Below are 19,511 nucleotides of genomic sequence, written 5' to 3'. Positions count from 1 at the left end.
AGGCAGTGAGACAGGGAGGGAGACAGGGAGGCAATGAGGCAGGGAGGCAGTGAGACAGGGAGGGAGGCAATGAGACAGGGAGGGAGACAGGGAGGCAGTGAGACAGGGAGGCAGTGAGACAGGGAGGGAGGGAGGCAATGAGACAGGGAGGGAGACAGGGAGGCAGTGAGACAAGGAGGGAGACAGGGAGGCAATGAGACAGGGAGGGAGACAGGGAGGCAATGAGACAGGGAGGGAGACAGGTAGGCAATGAGACAGGGAGGGAGACAGGGAGGCAGTGAGACAGGGAGGGAGACAGGGAGGCAATGAGACAGGGAGGGAGACAGGGAGGCAATGAGACAGGGAGGGAGACAGGGAGGCAGTGAGACAGGGAGGGATACATGGAGGAGAGAGACAGGGAGGGAGGCAGTGAGACAGGGAGGGAGACAGGGAGGCAATGAGACAGGGAGGGAGACAGGGAGGCAGTGAGACAGGGAGGCAATGAGACAGGGAGGGAGACAGGGAGGCAGTGAGACAGGGAGGGAGACAGGGAGGCAATGAGACAGGGAAGGAGACAGGGAGGCAATGAGACAGGGAGGGAGACAGGTAGGCAATGAGACAGGGAGGGAGACAGGGAGGCAGTGAGACAGGGAGGGAGACAGGGAGGTAATGAGACAGGGAGGGAGACAGGGAGGCAATGAGACAGGGAGGGAGACAGGGAGGCAGTGAGACAGGGAGGGAGACAGGGAGGAGAGAGACAGGGAGGGAGGCAGTGAGACAGGGAGGGAGACAGGGAGGCAATGAGACAGGGAGGGAGACAGGGAGGCAGTGAGACAGGGAGGCAATGAGACAGGGAGGGAGACAGGGAGGCAGTGAGACAGGGAGGCAGTGAGACAGGGAGGGAGACAGGGAGGCAATGAGACAGGGAGGGAGACAGGGAGGGAGACAGGGAGGCAATGAGACAGGGAGGGAGACAGGGAGGCAGTGAGACAGGGAGGGAGACAGGGAGGCAATGAGACAGGGAGGCAATGAGACAGGGAGGCAATGAGACAGGGAGGGAGACAGGGAGGCAATGAGACAGGGAGGCAATGAGACAGGGAGGCAATGAGACAGGGAGGCAATGAGACAGGAAGGGAGACAGGGAGGCAATGAGACAGGGAGGGAGACAGGGAGGGAGACAGGGAGGCAATGAGACAGGGAGGGAGACAGGGAGGGAGACAGGGAGGCAATGAGACAGGGAGGCAGTGAGACAGGGAGGGAGGCAATGAGACAGGGAGGGAGACAGGGAGGCAGTGAGACAGGGAGGGAGACAGGGAGGAGAGAGACAGGGAGGGAGGCAGTGAGACAGGGAGGGAGACAGGGAGGCAGTGAGACAGGGAGGGAGGCAATGAGACAGGGAGGGAGACAGGGAGGCAGTGAGACAGGGAGGGAGACAGGGAGGCAATGAGACAGGGAGGCAATGAGACAGGTAGGGAGACAGGGAGGCAATGAGACAGGGAGGGAGACAGGGAGGCAATGAGACAGGGAGGGAGACAGGGAGGGAGACAGGGAGGGAGACAGGGAGGCAATGAGACAGGGAGGGAGACAGGGAGGCAGTGAGACAGGGAGGCAGTGAGACAGGGAGGGAGGCAATGAGACAGGGAGGGAGACAGGGAGGCAGTGAGACAGGGAGGGAGACAGGGAGGAGAGAGACAGGGAGGGAGGCAGTGAGACAGGGAGGGAGACAGGGAGGCAGTGAGACAGGGAGGGAGGCAATGAGACAGGGAGGGAGACAGGGAGGCAGTGAGACAGGGAGGGAGACAGGGAGGCAATGAGACAGGGAGGCAATGAGGGAGGCAAGAGAGGAGGGAGACAGGGAGGCAATGAGACAGGGAGGGAGACAGGGAGGGAGACAGGGAGGGAGACAGGGAGGCAATGAGACAGGGAGGGAGACAGGGAGGCAGTGAGACAGGGAGGGAGGCAATGAGACAGGGAGGGAGACAGGGAGGCAGTGAGACAGGGAGGGAGACAGGGAGGAGAGAGACAGGGAGGGAGGCAGTGAGACAGGGAGGGAGACAGGGAGGCAGTGAGACAGGGAGGGAGGCAATGAGACAGGGAGGGAGACAGGGAGGCAGTGAGACAGGGAGGGAGGCAGGGAGACAGTGAGACAGGGAGGCAGTGAGGAGGCAGTAAGACAGGGAGGGAGACAGGGAGCCAGTGAGACAGGGAGGGAGACAGGAAGCAGAGAGACAGGGAGGGAGACAGGGAGGCAGTGAGACAGGGAGGCAGGGAGGGAGACAGGGAGGCAGTGAGGAGGCAGTAAGGCAGAGAGGGAGAAAGGGAGGGAGACAGGGAGGCAGTGAGACAGAGAGGCAGTGAGGAGGCAGTAAGGCAGGGAGGGAGACAGGGAGGGAGACAGGGAGGGAGACAGGGAGGCAGTGAGGAGGCAGTAAGGCAGAGAGGGAGAAAGGGAGGGAGACAGGGAGGCAGTGAGACAGAGAGGCAGTGAGGAGGCAGTAAGGCAGGGAGGGAGACAGGGAGACAGGGAGGGAGACAGGGAGGCAGTGAGACAGGGAGGGAGGCAGTGAGACAGGGAGGGAGACAGGGAGGCAGTGAGACAGGGAGGGAGACAGGGAGACAGGGAGGGAGACAGGGAGGCAGTGAGACAGAGAGGGAGGCAATGAGACAGGGAGGGAGACAGGGAGGCAGTGAGACAGGGAGGGAGACAGGGAGGCAGTGAGACAGGGAGGGAGACAGGGAGGCAGTGAGACAGGGAGGGAGGCAGTGAGACAGGGAGGGACACAGGGAGGCAGTGAGACAGGGGGGGAGACAGGGAGGCAGAGAGACAGGGAAGGAGACAGGGAGGCAGAGAGACAGGGAGGGAGGCAGGGAGGGAGACAGGGAGGGAGACAGGGAGGCAGGGAGGAGGCAGTAAGACAGGGAGGGAGACAGGGAGACAGTGAGACAGGGAGGCAGTGAGGAGGCAGTAAGACAGGGAGGGAGACAGGGAGCCAGTGAGACAAGGAGGGAGACAGGAAGCAGAGAGACAGGGAGGGAGACAGGGAGGCAGTGAGACAGGGAGGCAGGGAGGGAGACAGGGAGGCAGTGAGGAGGCAGTAAGGCAGAGAGGGAGAAAGGGAGGGAGACAGGGAGGCAGTGAGACAGAGAGGCAGTGAGGAGGCAGTAAGGCAGGGAGGGAGACAGGGAGACAGGGAGGGAGACAGGGAGGCAGTGAGGAGGCAGTAAGGCAGGGAGGGAGACAGGGAGGCAGTGAGGAGGCAGTAAGGCAGGGAGGGAGACAGGGAGGCAGTGAGGAGGCAGTAAGGCAGGGAGGGAGACAGGGACGCAGTAAGGCAGGGAGGGAGACAGGGAGGCAGTGAGGAGGCAGTAAGGCAGGGAGGGAGACAGGGAGGCAGTGAGGAGGCAGTAAGGCAGGGAGGGAGACAGGGAGGCAGTGAGGAGGCAGTAAGGCAGGGAGGGAGACAGGGAGGCAGTGAGGAGGCAGTAAGGCAGGGAGGGAGACAGGGAGGCAGTGAGGAGGCAGTAAGGCAGGGAGGGAGACAGGGAGGCAGTAAGGCAGGGAGGGAGACAGGGAGGCAGTGAGGAGGCAGTAAGGCAGGGAGGGAGACAGGGAGGCAGGGAGGGAGACAGGGAGGGAGACAGGGAGGCAGTGAGGAGGAGGGAGACAGGGAGGCAGTGAGGAGGCAGTAAGGCAGGGAGGGAGACAGGGAGGCAGTGAGGTAGGGAGGGTGACAGAGAGGCAGTGCTTATTTAACAAGGCAAGTCAGTTAAGAACAAATTCTTATTTTACAATGACGGCCTACCCCGGCCAAACCCTTCCCTAACCTGGACGACGCCCTATGGAAATGTGCATGCACATATTCTCTCTCTCTCGCTGTGCCTCTCTCTCTCTCTCTCTCTCTCTCTCTCTCTCTCACTGTGCCTCTCTCTCTCGCTGTGCCTCTCTCTCTCTCTCTCTCTCTCTCTCTCTCTCTCTCTCTCTCGCTGTGCCTCTCTCTCTCTCTCACTGTGCCTCTCTCTCTTGCTGTGCTCTCTCTCTCTCTCTCTCTCTCTCTCTCTCTCTCTCTCTCTCTCTCTGTGCCTCTCTCGCTGTGCTCTCTCTCTCTCTCTCTCTCTCTCTCTCTCTCTCTCTCTATCTCTCTCTCTCACTCTCTCTCTCTCGCTGTACCTCTCTCTCCCTCTCTCTCGCTCAGAAACCCACTGTTGATTGTGATGAGGTAATGCTCCAGCCAGGTTGTGTGACCATATGTGACTGTCTGACCACAGCTTCCCCTGCTCTGTTTGATCCTCTGTGAGCACCGTAGGAGGTGCAGAGGTAGAGTGGCCCCTCCATGCTGTTGACCAGACTAGGCATGAGGCAGAGCATCTGTCTCTATATGGTGACGATATTGATGGACTGGCCTGAACACGCTGGGAGCTAGTTAGTCCCTCGCGCTATTCGTCAGTTACTGTCAGTTCATCAGTCAGTTACTGTCAGTTCATCAGTCAGTTACTGTCAGTTCATCAGGCAGTTACTATCAGTCAGTCAGTTACTGTCAGTTCATCAGTCAGTTACTGTCAGTTCATCAGTCAGTTACTGTCAGTCAGTCAGTTACTATCAGTCAGTCAGTTACTGTCAGTTCATCAGTCAGTTACTGTCAGTTCCTCAGTCAGTTACTGTCAGTTCCTCAGTCAGTTACTGTCAGTTCATCAGTCAGTTACTGTCAGTTCCTCAGTCAGTTACTGTCAGTTCGTCAGTCAGTTACTGTCAGTTCATCAGGCAGTTACTGTCAGTTCATCAGTCATTTACTGTCAGTCAGTCAGTTACTGTCAGTTCATCAGTCAGTTACTGTCAGTCAGTCAGTTGCTGTCAGTCAGTCAGTCAGTTACTGTCAGCTCATCAGTCAGTTACTGTCAGTTCCCCTCAGTTACTATCAGTCAGTTGCTGTCAGTCAGTCAGTCAGTCAGTCAGTCAGTCAGTCAGTTACTATCAGTTCATCAGTCAGTTACTGTCAGTTCATCAGTCAGTTACTGTCAGTTCGTCAGTCAGTTACTATCAGTATGTCAGTTACTGTCAGTTTATCAGCCAGTTAATGTCAGTGTGTCAGTTACTGTCAGTCAGTATGTCAGTTACTGTCAGTTCATCATCCAGTTACTGTCAGTTTGTCGGTCAGTTACTATCAGTCAGTCAGTTGCTGTCAGTTCATCAGTCAGTTACTATCAGTCAGTCAGTTACTGTCAGCTCATCAGTCAGTTACTGTCAGTTCATCAGTCAGTTACTGTCAGTTCCCCTCAGTTACTATCAGTCAGTTGCTGTCAGTCAGTCAGTCAGTCAGTCAGTCAGTCAGTCAGTTACTGTCAGTTTCTCAGTCAGTTACTGTCAGTTCATCAGTCAGTTACTGTCAGTTCATCAGTCAGTTATTGTCAGTCAGTTGCTGTCAGTCAGTCAGTCAGTCAGTTACTGTCAGTTCATCAGTCAGTTATTGTCAGTCAGTCAGTTACTGTCAGTTCATCAGTCAGTTACTGTCAGTTCATCAGCCAGTCAGTTACTGTCAGTTCATCAGTCGGTTACTGTCAGCCGGTCAGTCAGTTGCTGTCAGTTCGTCAGTCAGTTACTATCAGTCAGTCAGTTGCTGTCAGTCAGTCAGTCAGTTACTGTCAGCTCATCAGTCAGTTATTGTCAGTCAGTCAGTTACTGTCAGTTCATCAGTCAGTTACTGTCAGTTCATCAGTCATTTACTGTCAGTCAGTCAGTTACTGTCAGTTCATCAGTCAGTTACTGTCAGTCAGTCAGTTGCTGTCAGTCAGTCAGTCAGTTACTGTCAGCTCATCAGTCAGTTACTGTCAGTTCCCCTCAGTTACTATCAGTCAGTTGCTGTCAGTCAGTCAGTCAGTCAGTCAGTCAGTCAGTCAGTCAGTCAGTCAGTTACTATCAGTTCATCAGTCAGTTACTGTCAGTTCATCAGTCAGTTACTGTCAGTTACTGTCAGTTCATCAGCCAGTTACAGTGTCAGTGTGTCAGTTACATCAGTCAGTTACTGTCTGTCAGTTACATGTCAGTTACTATCAGTTCAGTCCAGTTACTGTCAGTTTGTCGGTCAGTTACTGTCAGTCAGTCAGTTGCTGTCAGTTCATCAGTCAGTTACTATCAGTCAGTCAGTTACTGTCAGCTCATCAGTCAGTTACTGTCAGTTCATCAGTCAGTTACTGTCAGTTCTCAGTTACTATTCACTGTCAGTTCAGTCAGTCAGTTAGTCAGTCAGTTTCATCAGTCAGTTACTGTCAGTTCATCAGTCAGTTATTGTCAGTTCATCAGTCAGTTATTGTCAGTCAGTTGCTGTCAGTCAGTCAGTCAGTCAGTCAGTTACTGTCAGTTCATCAGTCAGTTACTGTCAGTTCATCAGTCAGTCAGTCAGTTACTGTCAGTTCATCAGTCAGTTACTGTCAGTCAGTCAGTTACTGTCAGTTCATCAGTCAGTTACTGTCAGTTCATCAGCCAGTCAGTTAGTCATCAGTCGGTTACTTATTGTCAGTCAGTCAGTTACTGTCAGTTCATCAGTCAGTTACTGTCAGTTCATCAGTCAGTTACTGTCAGTCAGTCAGTTACTGTCAGTTCATCAGTCAGTTACTGTCAGATCATCAGTCAGTTACTGTCAGTTAATCAGTCAGTTACTGTCAGTTCATCAGTCAGTTTGTCATCAGTCAGTCAGTCAGTCAGTTTGTCAGCTCATGTCAGTTCAGTCAGTCAGTTACTATCAGTCAGTCAGTCAGTTACTGTCAGTTAATCAGTCAGTTACTGTCAGTTAATCAGTCAGTTACTGTCAGTTCATCAGTCAGTTACTGTCAGTTAATCAGTCAGTTACTGTCAGTTCATCAGTCAGTTACTGTCAGTTCATCAGTCAGTTACTATCAGTCAGTCAGTTACTGTCAGTTCATCAGTCAGTTACTGTCAGTTCATCAGTCAGTTACTATCAGTCAGTCAGTTACTGTCAGTTCATCAGTCAGTTATTGTCAGTCAGTCAGTTACTGTCAGTTCATCAGTCAGTTACTGTCAGTTCATCAGCCAGTCAGTTACTGTCAGTTCATCAGTCGGTTACTGTCAGCCGGTCAGTCAGTTGCTGTCAGTTCGTCAGTCAGTTACTATCAGTCAGTCAGTTGCTGTCAGTCAGTCAGTCAGTTACTGTCAGCTCATCAGTCAGTTATTGTCAGTCAGTCAGTTACTGTCAGTTCATCAGTCAGTTACTGTCAGTTCATCAGTCATTTACTGTCAGTCAGTCAGTTACTGTCAGTTCATCAGTCAGTTACTGTCAGTCAGTCAGTTGCTGTCAGTCAGTTACTGTCAGCTCATCAGTCAGTTACTGTCAGTTCCCCTCAGTTACTATCAGTCAGTTGCTGTCAGTCAGTCAGTCAGTCAGTCAGTCAGTCAGTCAGTTACTATCAGTTCATCAGTCAGTTACTGTCAGTTCATCAGTCAGTTACTGTCAGTTCATCAGTCAGTTACTATCAGTTCATCAGTCAGTTACTGTCAGTTCATCAGTCAGTTACTGTCAGTTCCTCAGTCAGTTACTGTCAGTTCATCAGTCAGTTACTGTCAGTTCATCAGTCGGTTACTATCAGTCAGTCAGTTACTGTTAGTTCGTCAGTTGGTTACTGTCAGCCGGTCAGTCAGTTGCTGTCAGTCAGTCAGTCAGTTACTGTCAGCTCATCAGTCAGTTATTGTCAGTTCATCAGTCAGTTATTGTCAGTTCATCAGTCAGTTACTATCAGTTCATCAGTCAGTTACTGTCAGTTCATCAGTCAGTTACTGTCAGTTCATCAGTCAGTTATTGTCAGTTCATCAGTCAGTTACTGTCAGTCAGTCAGTTACTATCAGTTCATCAGTCAGTTACTGTCAGTTCATCAGTCAGTCAGTTACTGTCAGTTCATCAGTCAGTTACTATCAGTCAGTCAGTTACTGTCAGTTCATCAGTCAGTTATTGTCAGTCAGTCAGTTACTGTCAGTTCATCAGTCAGTTACTGTCAGTTCATCAGTCGGTTACTATCAGTCAGTCAGTTACTGTTAGTTCGTCAGTTGGTTACTGTCAGCCGGTCAGTCAGTTGCTGTCAGTCAGTCAGTCAGTTACTGTCAGCTCATCAGTCAGTTATTGTCAGTTCATCAGTCAGTTACTGTCAGTTCATCAGTCAGTTACTGTCAGTCAGTCAGTTACTGTCAGTTCATCAGTCAGTTACTGTCAGTTCATCAGTCAGTTACTGTCAGTTAATCAGTCAGTTACTGTCAGTTCATCAGTCAGTTACTATCAGTCAGTCAGTTACTGTCAGTTCATCAGTCAGTTACTGTCAGTCAGTCAGTTACTGTCAGTTAATCAGTCAGTTACTGTCAGTTCATCAGTCAGTTACTGTCAGTTAATCAGTCAGTTACTGTCAGTTCATCAGTCAGTTACTGTCAGTTCATCAGTCAGTTACTATCAGTCAGTCAGTTACTGTCAGTTCATCAGTCAGTTACTGTCAGTTCATCAGTCAGTTACTATCAGTCAGTCAGTTACTGGCAGTCAGTCAGTTACTATCAGTCAGTCAGTTACTGTCAGTTCATCAGTCAGTCACTGTCAGTCAGTCAGTTACTGTCAGTTCTTCAGTCAGTCACTGTCAGTCAGTCAGTTACTGTCAGTTCATCAGTCAGTCACTGTCAGTCAGTCAGTTACTGTTAGTTCATCAGTCAGTCACTGTCAGTCAGTCAGTTACTGTTAGTTCATCAGTCAGTTACTGTCAGTCAGTCAGTTGCTGTCAGTCAATCAGTCAGTTACTGTCAGTCAGTCAGTCAGTCAGTAACTGTCAGTCAGTCAGTCAGTTACTGTTAGTTCATCAGTCAGTCACTGTCAGTCAGTGTCAGTCAGTTACTGTCAGTTCGTCAGTCGGTTACGGTCAGTCCGTCAGTCAGTTACTGTCAGTCAGTCAGTCAGTCAGTTACTGTCAGTCAGTCCGTCAGTCAGTTACTGTCAGTCAGTCAGTCAGTCAGTTGCTGTCAGTATATCGGTCAGTGGCGGTTTGGTGGCCACTTTCTTTTCTTCGGAAAAACACTTTCCCATTTCTCTGGGAAAACAGGGGTCAAAGAGAGCCTAGATAAACAGCTGAAACACACCTACAAGTATCCCAGTGACTCTGCCAGGTCCTCCTGGAGAAGAAGACTGGGATGGTTTTCTCTAGAGAGGAAGACATGCCAGGCTGGTGGGACAAAAGACAAGGAATAAATTTCCAATGCCGGTCCCACTAGGGAGAACCAACAATAAACATTCACACCTCAGTCATGAATCGTCTCGGGCTGGTGAGGCTAGCAGGGTCAGCCAGACAGGAATTGTGTTAAAATGGTTAGAATGTGTGAAAATAACAGAGGGGGGTGGGTGGAGGGTGGACAGTTGAATTAGTCGGGTAAAGGACTATTATTCATGTAACATGAAAGATGTAGAATAGTGGCAGAAGTCTGGTGGTATGAGATTCACACCAGTGTATTATCGGAAACAAAGGATGGAGTGGAAAGAGAGAGACAGAGCGAGAGAGATAGAGACAAAGACAGAGACAGAGAGAGCGTGAAAAGAGAGAGAGAGAGAGAGAGAGAGAGAGAGAGAGAGAATGAGGAAAGAGAGTGAGAGGGGGAGAGGGGGAGGAGTGTGACAGGGAGATAGAGACTGAAGGAGTGGGACAGGGAGATAGAGACTGAAGGAGTGGGACAGGGAGATAGAGACTGAGGAGTGTGACAGGGAGATAGAGACTGAATGAGTGTGACAGGGAGATAGAGACTGAAGGAGTGGGACAGGGAGATAGAGACTGAAGGAGTGTGACAGGGAGATAGAGACTGAAGGAGTGGGACAGGGAGATAGAGACTGAAGGAGTGTGAGAGAATATGTGAGGGAGAGGGAGGCCTATAAAGAGAGAGATTAACAGAAGCCCTCCCTTTCACTGCTGTGCTCTACCTAACACACAGTAACACTGACACACTTTCAGCCTACTGTGCTAGGAGCGCTCTCCTCCCTGTTCTCTTTCCCTCCTCTCCCTCCATCCCCCGTCTCCCTCGTTCCTTATCTCCCTGAGGTACCTCTGTATAATATCTGAACCCATCTCCTCCTCTAAACAGTGTGAGTAGTAGCACGTTTCTCTATCGCTCTCAGTAAGATGCCTGGTGCTGATGCTCAGAGAACTCCAGGTGATGTGGTACTGGATAAACTGTAAAAAAAAACACGCACGCACGCACGCACGCACGCACGCACGCACGCACGCACGCACGCACGCACACACACACACACACACACACACACACACACACACACAGAGCATTTTCTAATAAAAGTTGATCTTGTCACTCTAGCTATCAGACCCAGGATTCCTCCAGTCCTACATCTGTACTCTTCATCTGAGAACAGTGGAGAGGGACTTCACTGTCATTTTTCAGACAGATGCTGCCAGTTTCCTGGGTCGTACTATAGCCTAGAGATGCCCCAAAGGACCCACCGTGGGCCCTGGCCTGCCTGAGTTTGACAAGGCCAATCTTCCTGTTACCCGACGAGGCAGACAAAAGAGACATTCTCGTCCCAATTAAAGCACAGGAGCGTTTAGTAAAATAGCTTAATGAGCTCGCCGATCAGCGCAGCGTGAAAACAGTCATTAGCAACAGCTTTTAGGTAGCGAGGCTAGCCTAGTGTCTGCCGCACACACTCACTCACACACGCGCATGGTGCAAGCTGCTCTCCTGGTGTAATTATCTTTGATAGAGAGGAGGGGGACACAGACAGAGAGAGCCAGAGAAGGAGAGAGACAGAGAGAGATACAGAGAGAGACAGAGGGAGGGAGAGAGAGAGAGAGAGAGAGAGAGAGAGAAAGAGAGTGAGCAAGAGAAACAGAGAGAGAGAGAGAGAGAGAGAGAGAGAGAAAGAGAGTGAGCAAGAGAGTGAGCAAGAAAGTGAGCAAGAGAGACAGAGAGAGAGAGAGGCATCTTCCCCAATATTTGGAACAAAGGACTGATAACCCATCCACAAAAGTGGAGACAAATTTGACCCCAATAACTACCATGGGATTTGCGTCAACAGCAACCTTGGGAAAATCCTCTGGATTAACAGCAGACCTGGTCATTTCCTCAGTGAAAACAATGTACTGAGCAAATGTCAAATGGGCTTTTTACCAAATTACCATACGACAGACCACGTATTCACCCTGCACACCCTAATTGACAAACAAACATTCCAAAACAAAGGCAAAGTCTTCTCATGTTTTGTTGACTTCAAAAAAGCTTTTGACTGAATTTGGCATGAGGGTCTGCTCTACAAATTGATGGAAAGTGGTGTTTGGGGAAAAACATGGGACATTATAAAATCCATGTGCACAAACAACAAGTGTGCATTTAAAATTGGCATATTTCTTTCCACAGGGCCGTGGGTTGAGACAGGGATGCAGCTTAAGCCCCACCCTCTTCAACATATATAGCAATGAAATGGCGAGGGCACTAGAACAGTCTGCAGCACCCGGCCTCATCCTACTAGAATCTGAAGTCAAATGTCTACTATTTACTGATGATCTGGTGCTTCTGTCCCCAACCAAGGAGGCCCTACAGCAGCACCTAGATCTTCTGCACAGATTCTGCCAGACCTGGGCTCTGACAGTAAATCTCAGTAAGACCAAAATAATGGTGTTCCAAAAAAGGTCCAGTCACCAGGACCACAAATACAAATTCCATCTAGACACCGTTGCCCTAGAACACACAAAAACCTATACATACCTCGGCCTAAACATCAGCACCACAGGTATCTTCCACAAAGCTGTAAATGATCTGAGAAACAAGGCAAGAAGGGCCTTCTATGCCATCAAAAGGAACAGAAAATTTGACATACCAATTAGGATCTGGCTAAAAATTCTTGAATCCGTTACAGAACCCATTGCCCTTTATGCTTGTGAGGTCTGTGGTCTGAATTAGGCCAATACCCACTCATTATCAAAATCCAGAAAAGAGACGTTCAATTCTACAACCACCTAAAAGGAAGCAATTCCCAAACCTTCCATAACAAAGCCATCACCTACAGAGAGATGAACCTGGAGAAGAGTCCCCTAAGCAAGCTGGTCCTGGGGCTCTGTTCACAAACACATACAGACCCCACAGAGCCCCAGAACAGTTACACAATTAGACCCAACCAAATCATGACAAAACAAAATAATAATTAATTGACACATTGAAAAGAGTAAACGAAAAAACTGAGCAAACTAGAATGATATTTGACCCTAAACAGAGAGCACACAGTGGCAGAATACCTGAACTCTGTGACTGACCCAAACTTAAAGAAAGCTTTGACTACAGTGCCTTGCAAAAATATTAATCCCCTTTGCATTTTTCCTATTTTGTTGCATTACAACCAGTAATTTAAAATGATTTTTATTTGGATTTCATGTAAGGGACATACACAAAATAGTCCAAATTGGTAAAGTGAAATGAAAAAAAATACTTGTTTCAAAAATTCTAAGAAATAAAAAACAGAAAAGTGGTGCGTGTATATGTATTCACCTCCTTTACTATGATGCCCCCAAATAAGATCTGGTGCAACCAATTAACTTCAGAAGTCACATAATTAGTTAAATACAGTCCACCTGTGTGCAATCTGTGTCACATGATCTGTCACATGATCTTAGTATATAGACACCTGTTTTGAAAGGCCCCAGAGTCTGCAACACTAAGCAAGGGGCTCCGCCAAGCAAGCGGCACTATGAAGGTCAAGGAGCTCTCCAAACAGGTCAGGGACAAAGTTGTGGAGAAGTACCGATCAGGGTTGGGTTACAAAAAAATATTTTTTTAAATAGAACTTTGAACATCCCACCCCACGGAGCACCATTAAATCCATTATTTAAAAATGGAAAAAAATATGGCACCACAACAAACCTGCCTAGAGAGGGCCTCCCACCAAAACTCACGGACCAGGCAAGGAGGGCATTAATCAGAGAGGCAACAAAGGGACCAAAGATAACCCTGAAGGAGCTGCAAAGCTCCACAGTGGAGATTGGAGTATCTGTCCATAGGACCACTTTAAACCGTACACTCCACATATCTGGCTTTATGGATTTATCCATTGCTTAAAGAAAAAATAAGCAAACACGTTTGGTGTTTCCCAAAAGGCATGTGGGAGACTTCCCAAACATATGGAAGAAGGCACTCTGGTCAGATGCGACTACAATTCAGCATTTGACCATCAAGAAAAACGCTATGTCTGGCACAAATCCAACACCTCTCATCACCCCGAGAACACCATGTTTTCATCGGCAGGGACTGGGAAACTGGTCAGAATTGAAGGAATGATGGATGACGCTAAATACAGGGAAATTCTTGAGGGACACCTGTTTGTCTTCCAGAGATTTGAGACTGGGACGGAGGTTCACCTTCCAGCAGGACAATGACCCTAAGCGTACTGCTAAAGCAACACTTGAGTGGTTTAAGGCGAGAGAGAGAGAGAGAGAGAGAGAGAGAGAGAGAGAGAGAGAGAGAAATAGAGAGAGAGAAAGAGAGAACGACAGAGAGAGAGAGAGAGAGAGAGAGTGAGAGTGAGAGAGAAATAGAGAGAGAGACAGATAGATAGACAGCCAGAGAGAGAGAGAGCGAGAGAGAGAGAGAGAGAGAACGACAGAGAGAGAGAAATAGAAAGAGAGTGTACAGTAGCCTACAGCCATGTTCCTCCATCATGTACAGTAGCCTACAGCCATGTTCCTCCACCATGTACAGTAGCCTACAGCCATGTTCCTCCACCATGTACAGTAGCCTACAGCCATGTTCCTCCACCATGTACAGTAGCCTACAGCCATGTTCCTCCATCATGTACAGTAGCCTACAGCCATGTTCCTCCACCATGTACAGTAGCCTACAGCCATGTTCCTCCACCATGTACAGTAGCCTACAGCCATGTTCCTCCACCATGTACAGTAGCCTACAGCCACGTTCCTCCACCATGTACAGTAGCCTACAGCCATTATGTTCCTCCACCATGTACAGTGGCCTACAGCCATGTTCCTCCACCATGTACAGTAGCCTACAGCCATGTTCCTCCACCATGTACAGTAGCCTACAGCCATTATGTTCCTCCATCATGTACAGTAGCCTACAGCCATGTTCCTCCATCATGTACAGTAGCCTACAGCCATGTTCCTCCACCATGTACATTAGCCTACAGCCATGTTCCTCCACCATGTACAGTGGCCTACAGCCATGTAGCCTACAGCCATGTTCCTCCACCATGTACAGTAGCCTACAGCCATGTTCCTCCACCATGTACAGTAGCCTACAGCCATGTTCCTCCACCATGTACAGTAGCCTACAGCCATGTTCCTGCACCATGTACAGTAGCCTACAGCCACGTTCCTCCATCATGTACAGTAGCCTACAGCCACGTTCCTCCACCATGTACAGTAGCCTACAGCCATGTTCCTCCACCATGTACAGTAGCCTACAGCCATGTTCCTCCACCATGTACAGTAGCCTACAGCCATGTTCCTCCACCATGTACAGTAGCCTACAGCCATGTTCCTCCACCATGTACAGTAGCCTACAGCCATGTTCCTCCACCATGTACAGTAGCCTACAGCCACGTTCCTCCATCATGTACAGTAGCCTACAGCCACGTTCCTCCATCATGTACAGTAGCCTACAGCCACGTTCCTCCACCATGTACAGTAGCCTACAGCCATGTTCCTCCACCATGTACAGTAGCCTACAGCCATGTTCCTCCACCATGTACAGTAGCCTACAGCCATGTTCCTCCATCATGTACAGTAGCCTACAGCCATGTTCCTCCATCATGTACAGTAGCCTACAGCCATGTTCCTCCACCATGTACAGTAGCCTACAGCCATGTTCCTCCATCATGTACAGTAGCCTACAGCCATGTTCCTCCATCATGTACAGTAGCCTACAGCCATGTTCCTCCACCATGTACAGTAGCCTACAGCCATGTTTCTCCACCATGTACAGTAGCCTACAGCCATGTTCCTCCATCATGTACAGTAGCCTACAGCCATGTTCCTCCATCATGTACAGTAGCCTACAGCCATGTTCCTCCATCATGTACAGTAGCCTACAGCCATGTTTCTCCACCATGTACAGTAGCCTACAGCCATGTTCCTCCATCATGTACAGTAGCCTACAGCCATGTTCCTCCATCATGTACAGTAGCCTACAGCCATGTTCCTCCACCATGTACAGTAGCCTACAGCCATGTTCCTCCACCATGTACAGTAGCCTACAGCCATGTTCCTCCACCATGTACAGTAGCCTACAGCCATGTTCCTCCACCATGTACAGTAGCCTACAGCCATGTTCCTCCACCATGTACAGTAGCCTACAGCCACGTTCCTCCATCATGTACAGTAGCCTACAGCCACGTTCCTCCATCATGTACAGTAGCCTACAGCCACGTTCCTCCACCATGTACAGTAGCCTACAGCCATGTTCCTCCACCATGTACAGTAGCCTACAGCCATGTTCCTCCACCATGTACAGTAGCCTACAGCCATGTTCCTCCATCATGTACAGTAGCCTACAGCCATGTTCCTCCACCATGTACAGTAGCCTACAGCCGTACGAGTTGTAGAAATTGCCATCTTGTGTTTGGGGCTTTTCATCAGTCTTCGTGTTTTTTATATGCACGGAGCATAAATTGTTCACATGTAAACTTAGAAAGTTAGAACCCATGTATATTAGTTGATAAACAGTCATGGCTAAAAGGTTTGAGAATGACACAAATATGAATTTTTGCTAAGTTTGCTGCTTCAGTGTCTTTAGATATTTTTGTCAGATGTTATTATAGGAATACTGAAGTATAACTACAAGCATTTCATAAGTGTCAAAGGCTTTTATTGACAATTACATGAAGTTGATGCAAAGAGTCAATATTTGCAGTGTTGACCCTTCTTTTTGAAGACCTCTGCAATCTGCCCTGGCATGCTGTCAATTAACTTCTGGGCCACATCTTGACTGATGGCAGCACATTCTTGCATAATCAATGCTTGGAGTTTGCCGAATTTGTGGGTTTTTGTTTGTCCACCCGCCTCTTGAGGATTGACCACAAGTTCTCAATGGGATTAAGGTCTGAAAAATTGGGCTGACAAGGCTGGAAATTCTCCAGCCTTGTCCTCGTCAACACTCACACCTGTGTTAATGAGAGAATCACTGACATGATGTCAGCTGGAACTTTTGTGGCAGGGCTGAAATGCAGTGGAAATGTGTTTGAGGGATTGAGTTCATTTGCATGGCAAAGAGGGACATTGCAATGAATTGCAATTCATCTGATCACTCTTCATAACATTCTGGAGTATATGCAAATTGCCATCATACAAACTGAGGCAGCAGATTTTGTGAAAATTAATATTTGTGTCATTCTCAAAACTTTTGGCCACGACTGTACAGTACAGCATCAACTACATAAATATCTGATTAGGTCCATTATCTGCTACCTGCAATTTAAAACTACAACATTTTCTCCCAGCCTCATCGCAAAGTGTGTAGAATAGCAGGAAATTAGATTTAAAACTACAACATTTTCTCTCAGCCTCATGGCAGAATGTGAAGAAAAGCATGAGATGAGCTATAATTATTTTTTAAATTTTCTTAAATGTCTGCCTCATGGGGAAAAAAGTGTAGAATTGCAGAAAAGTAGCTTTAAAACTGCAACATTTTCTCTTAGCCTCATGACAAAATGTGTAGAATAACACTGGGGTAGTCCGGCCCTGGGAAAGAAAAGGTTTGGACACCTGGTAACCCAAGGTTACTCTTTCTATCAATTAGTGTTTTTGTCTCATGTGCTGTTCTGGGTCTCTGCTGACACAAGCAGACATGAAAACTGAACGAGGAGGGTGGAGTCAAATGCTTCCTCAGGCATATAGTTGTGGCAGACTGTATCAAACTTAGAGGACAAAAACACTGGATACCTGCTCCTCAACAATAACATTCACACGCAGGTGGTTCCTTCCGTTCCTATTTTATCAACCCATCGAGAGCTTGGAACTGTACAGTTCTGTAAGGTTATAACAATTCTTACAGAATTGACTCTACAGTCCCAACTTTCATTGGTTTGAATGAAGTCAGTTATTTTTTATATAGAATTCTTTTGAACTTAACAGCATGCGTTGGGGTATTTAATGTACTGTAGAGGTAGAGAACATTGAACAGAACAAGACTGGGTCAATAGAACTGTAGCAGTAGTTCCAAACTCTTGACATTCCATTCAAGCACAATCAAAGAAATGAATCATGCATTCACTAAATTGCCAATTTCCCATTAAAACAATAAACCAGATGTAAAAATAATACAAGCCATTAGACATTTTGTGTTGTTGTGAAAAGGAAAAGGGCTCAACTCTTAATGCTCCGACACTCATTAGTGGTGTCTAGAAGAGACTCTGTTTGATTATAAAGGTTTTATAAATGAAAGAGAAACCACACTGGCACAAACAACACAAAAATCACACTGCCACAAACAGGCAGCGATATTTCATATGTTGTGCTTTGATGTACTCAGTATCCCATCCTCCCATGGAAACAGGAAAGATGAGGAGCAGTGAGAGCATCATGAACCCCTCTGAAGCCAGCAGAGGACAATTACTGAACTTGTTCCTTACATCTTCTGCTGAGGAGAAATAACTAACTGTCCCTTCTGTGTCTCTTCTCTCTCTCCCTTCTCTCTTCTCTCTCCCTTCTCTCTCTCTCTTCTCTCTTCTCTCTCCCTTCTCTCTTCTCTCCCCCTTCTCTCTTCTCTCTCCCTTCTCTCTTCTCTCTTCTCTCTCCCTTTTCTCTTTGAAGAGAATACTGCATATTCTGCCTGCCTGACTAACTGTCTCCCTGCTTAGAAGAAATTGTCTCATTTTCTCTCTCATTTGCTTGCCTTCTAATCTAAAAGTATCCTCATTCTCTTTCTCTTCCTCTCTCTTTCTCTTTCTGAAAACACCCTCACACGTTCCCACCAAATCGCAAAGATAGGAACCCTTCTTATCTTCCAGTGTGAAAAACATTTCACATCTAGCTCAGTGTCAAGTCTCTCTTACCTGTGAAATCTCATACAGCAGCTTGTAGTGTTCCTCCCGTTTCTGTAAAGAGCACAAATTGCAGCCCATTCTAGTTGTCGTGGAGATGACAGGCGGCGGCGGTGCGCGGTGGGTCCCCCAGGGTAGATATGTGGAGGATCACACAGGGGGCTCTGCCTGAAAACCTGGCTCCGTTTTTCATCAGGGTGTCCTTAGAAAGACACTCTTCTCTCACCCTCACACACACAGCAGTACCACAGTACACACACACTCCGATACACGAATACTAAGCTCCAAGCTCCAGGATCCAGCAAAGTGTCTTGTGTTGGGAGTCCTCTCAGAGTGTGTGTTGTGTGTTGTGTTGAGAGTCCTCTCAGAGTGTGTGTGTGTTGTGTGTGTGTTGCGTTTGTCAATAGAAGAAGCAATCAGCTCCTCTCTCTCCTCTTTCTCCTCTTTATTTCTCTCTCTCTCTTTCACACACTCTCTCTCATTCCCCCTCGTCTCCCTCTCTCTCTCGTCTCCCTCTCTCTCTCCTCTCTCTCTCTCTCTCTCTCTCTGTCTGTCACTATGAGCACACATTCATACACACGCTGGGCTTGTAGAGACACACCCCTCTCTCTGTCAGGCTTGCTGCACATCACCACACCTACTGTGGTTCATGAATAATAATCAAGCTCATTGGCTGTTCTGTTAGGGGGAGGAGTAAGGGGTAGGGGGAGGATTCTCAAAGCTTTGAGCTGGTACTGTGCTTAATGTGTGTGTGAGTGGGGAGTGGGGGGATCTCTGGGTCTGTGTGTGTCTGCATTTGTGTGTATGTGTGTACGCGTTCCCTTGCATATACAGTATAGTACCTCTAAACAAAGCCATGAAAAGCCTCAACCTCCATTATTGGACATTCAATGTATTTTACACAATTGAACTGTTACAAAACACAATACATTGACATCTAGATTTCAAACACGGATCAATCTAATTCTAATTCAATCAATCAGATAGCCTTTTCAAAGTGAAAAGTGATAGAAGAGAAGTGGCATTTTGTGAAGTGAAATAGATTTCCAGTCCGCCAGTGATTGTAACTAAACAGATCCTCTCAGAGCTAGTAGACAAGGGCACCCTGATTGACACAGGAAGAGACACAGACGGAGGGTATTGATTGGATCAAATTAGCTTCCACTCCAACTGCCCTCACACTGCAGGAGGGAGGGAGCGAGGGAGGGAGCGAGGGAGGGAGGGAGCGAGGGAGGGAGGGAGGCAGGGAGGGAGGGAGGGAGAAAGTGGGGAGAGAGAGAGCGAGAGAGAGGGAGGAAGTGGGGAGAGGGAGGGAGAGAGAGAGGGGGGGGAGAGAGGAAGTGGGGAGAGAAAGGGACAGAGACAAAGAAAGTGGGGAGAGAGAGAGAGCAAGAGAGAGAGAGAGGGAGAGAGAGAGAGAGAGAGAGAGAGAGAGGTAGAGAGGTAGAGAGGTAGAGGTAGAAGGGAGTGATAGAGACTAATCCGATGTTCAGTTATACCCCCCAGTCTGGA

General features: G+C 48.3%; 1 protein-coding gene across 1 annotated transcript in view; it reads right to left on the bottom strand.

Moving 5' to 3' along the window:
- The window catches only part of pdzrn4 (PDZ domain containing ring finger 4), a 96,571-nt gene extending 78,056 nt beyond the window's left edge, over nt 1-18,515 (bottom strand). The window contains 1 exon segment of the mRNA XM_065021188.1: nt 18,012-18,515. Coding sequence (XP_064877260.1) covers nt 18,012-18,080 — 69 coding nt within the window. The 5' untranslated portion in view covers nt 18,081-18,515.
- Between the last annotated feature and the right edge of the window lie 996 nt (nt 18,516-19,511).

Source organism: Oncorhynchus nerka, linkage group LG8 (genome assembly GCF_034236695.1).
Source record: "Oncorhynchus nerka isolate Pitt River linkage group LG8, Oner_Uvic_2.0, whole genome shotgun sequence".
NCBI lineage: Eukaryota > Metazoa > Chordata > Actinopteri > Salmoniformes > Salmonidae > Oncorhynchus > Oncorhynchus nerka.
This window is presented reverse-complemented; position numbering and strand designations above follow the sequence as displayed.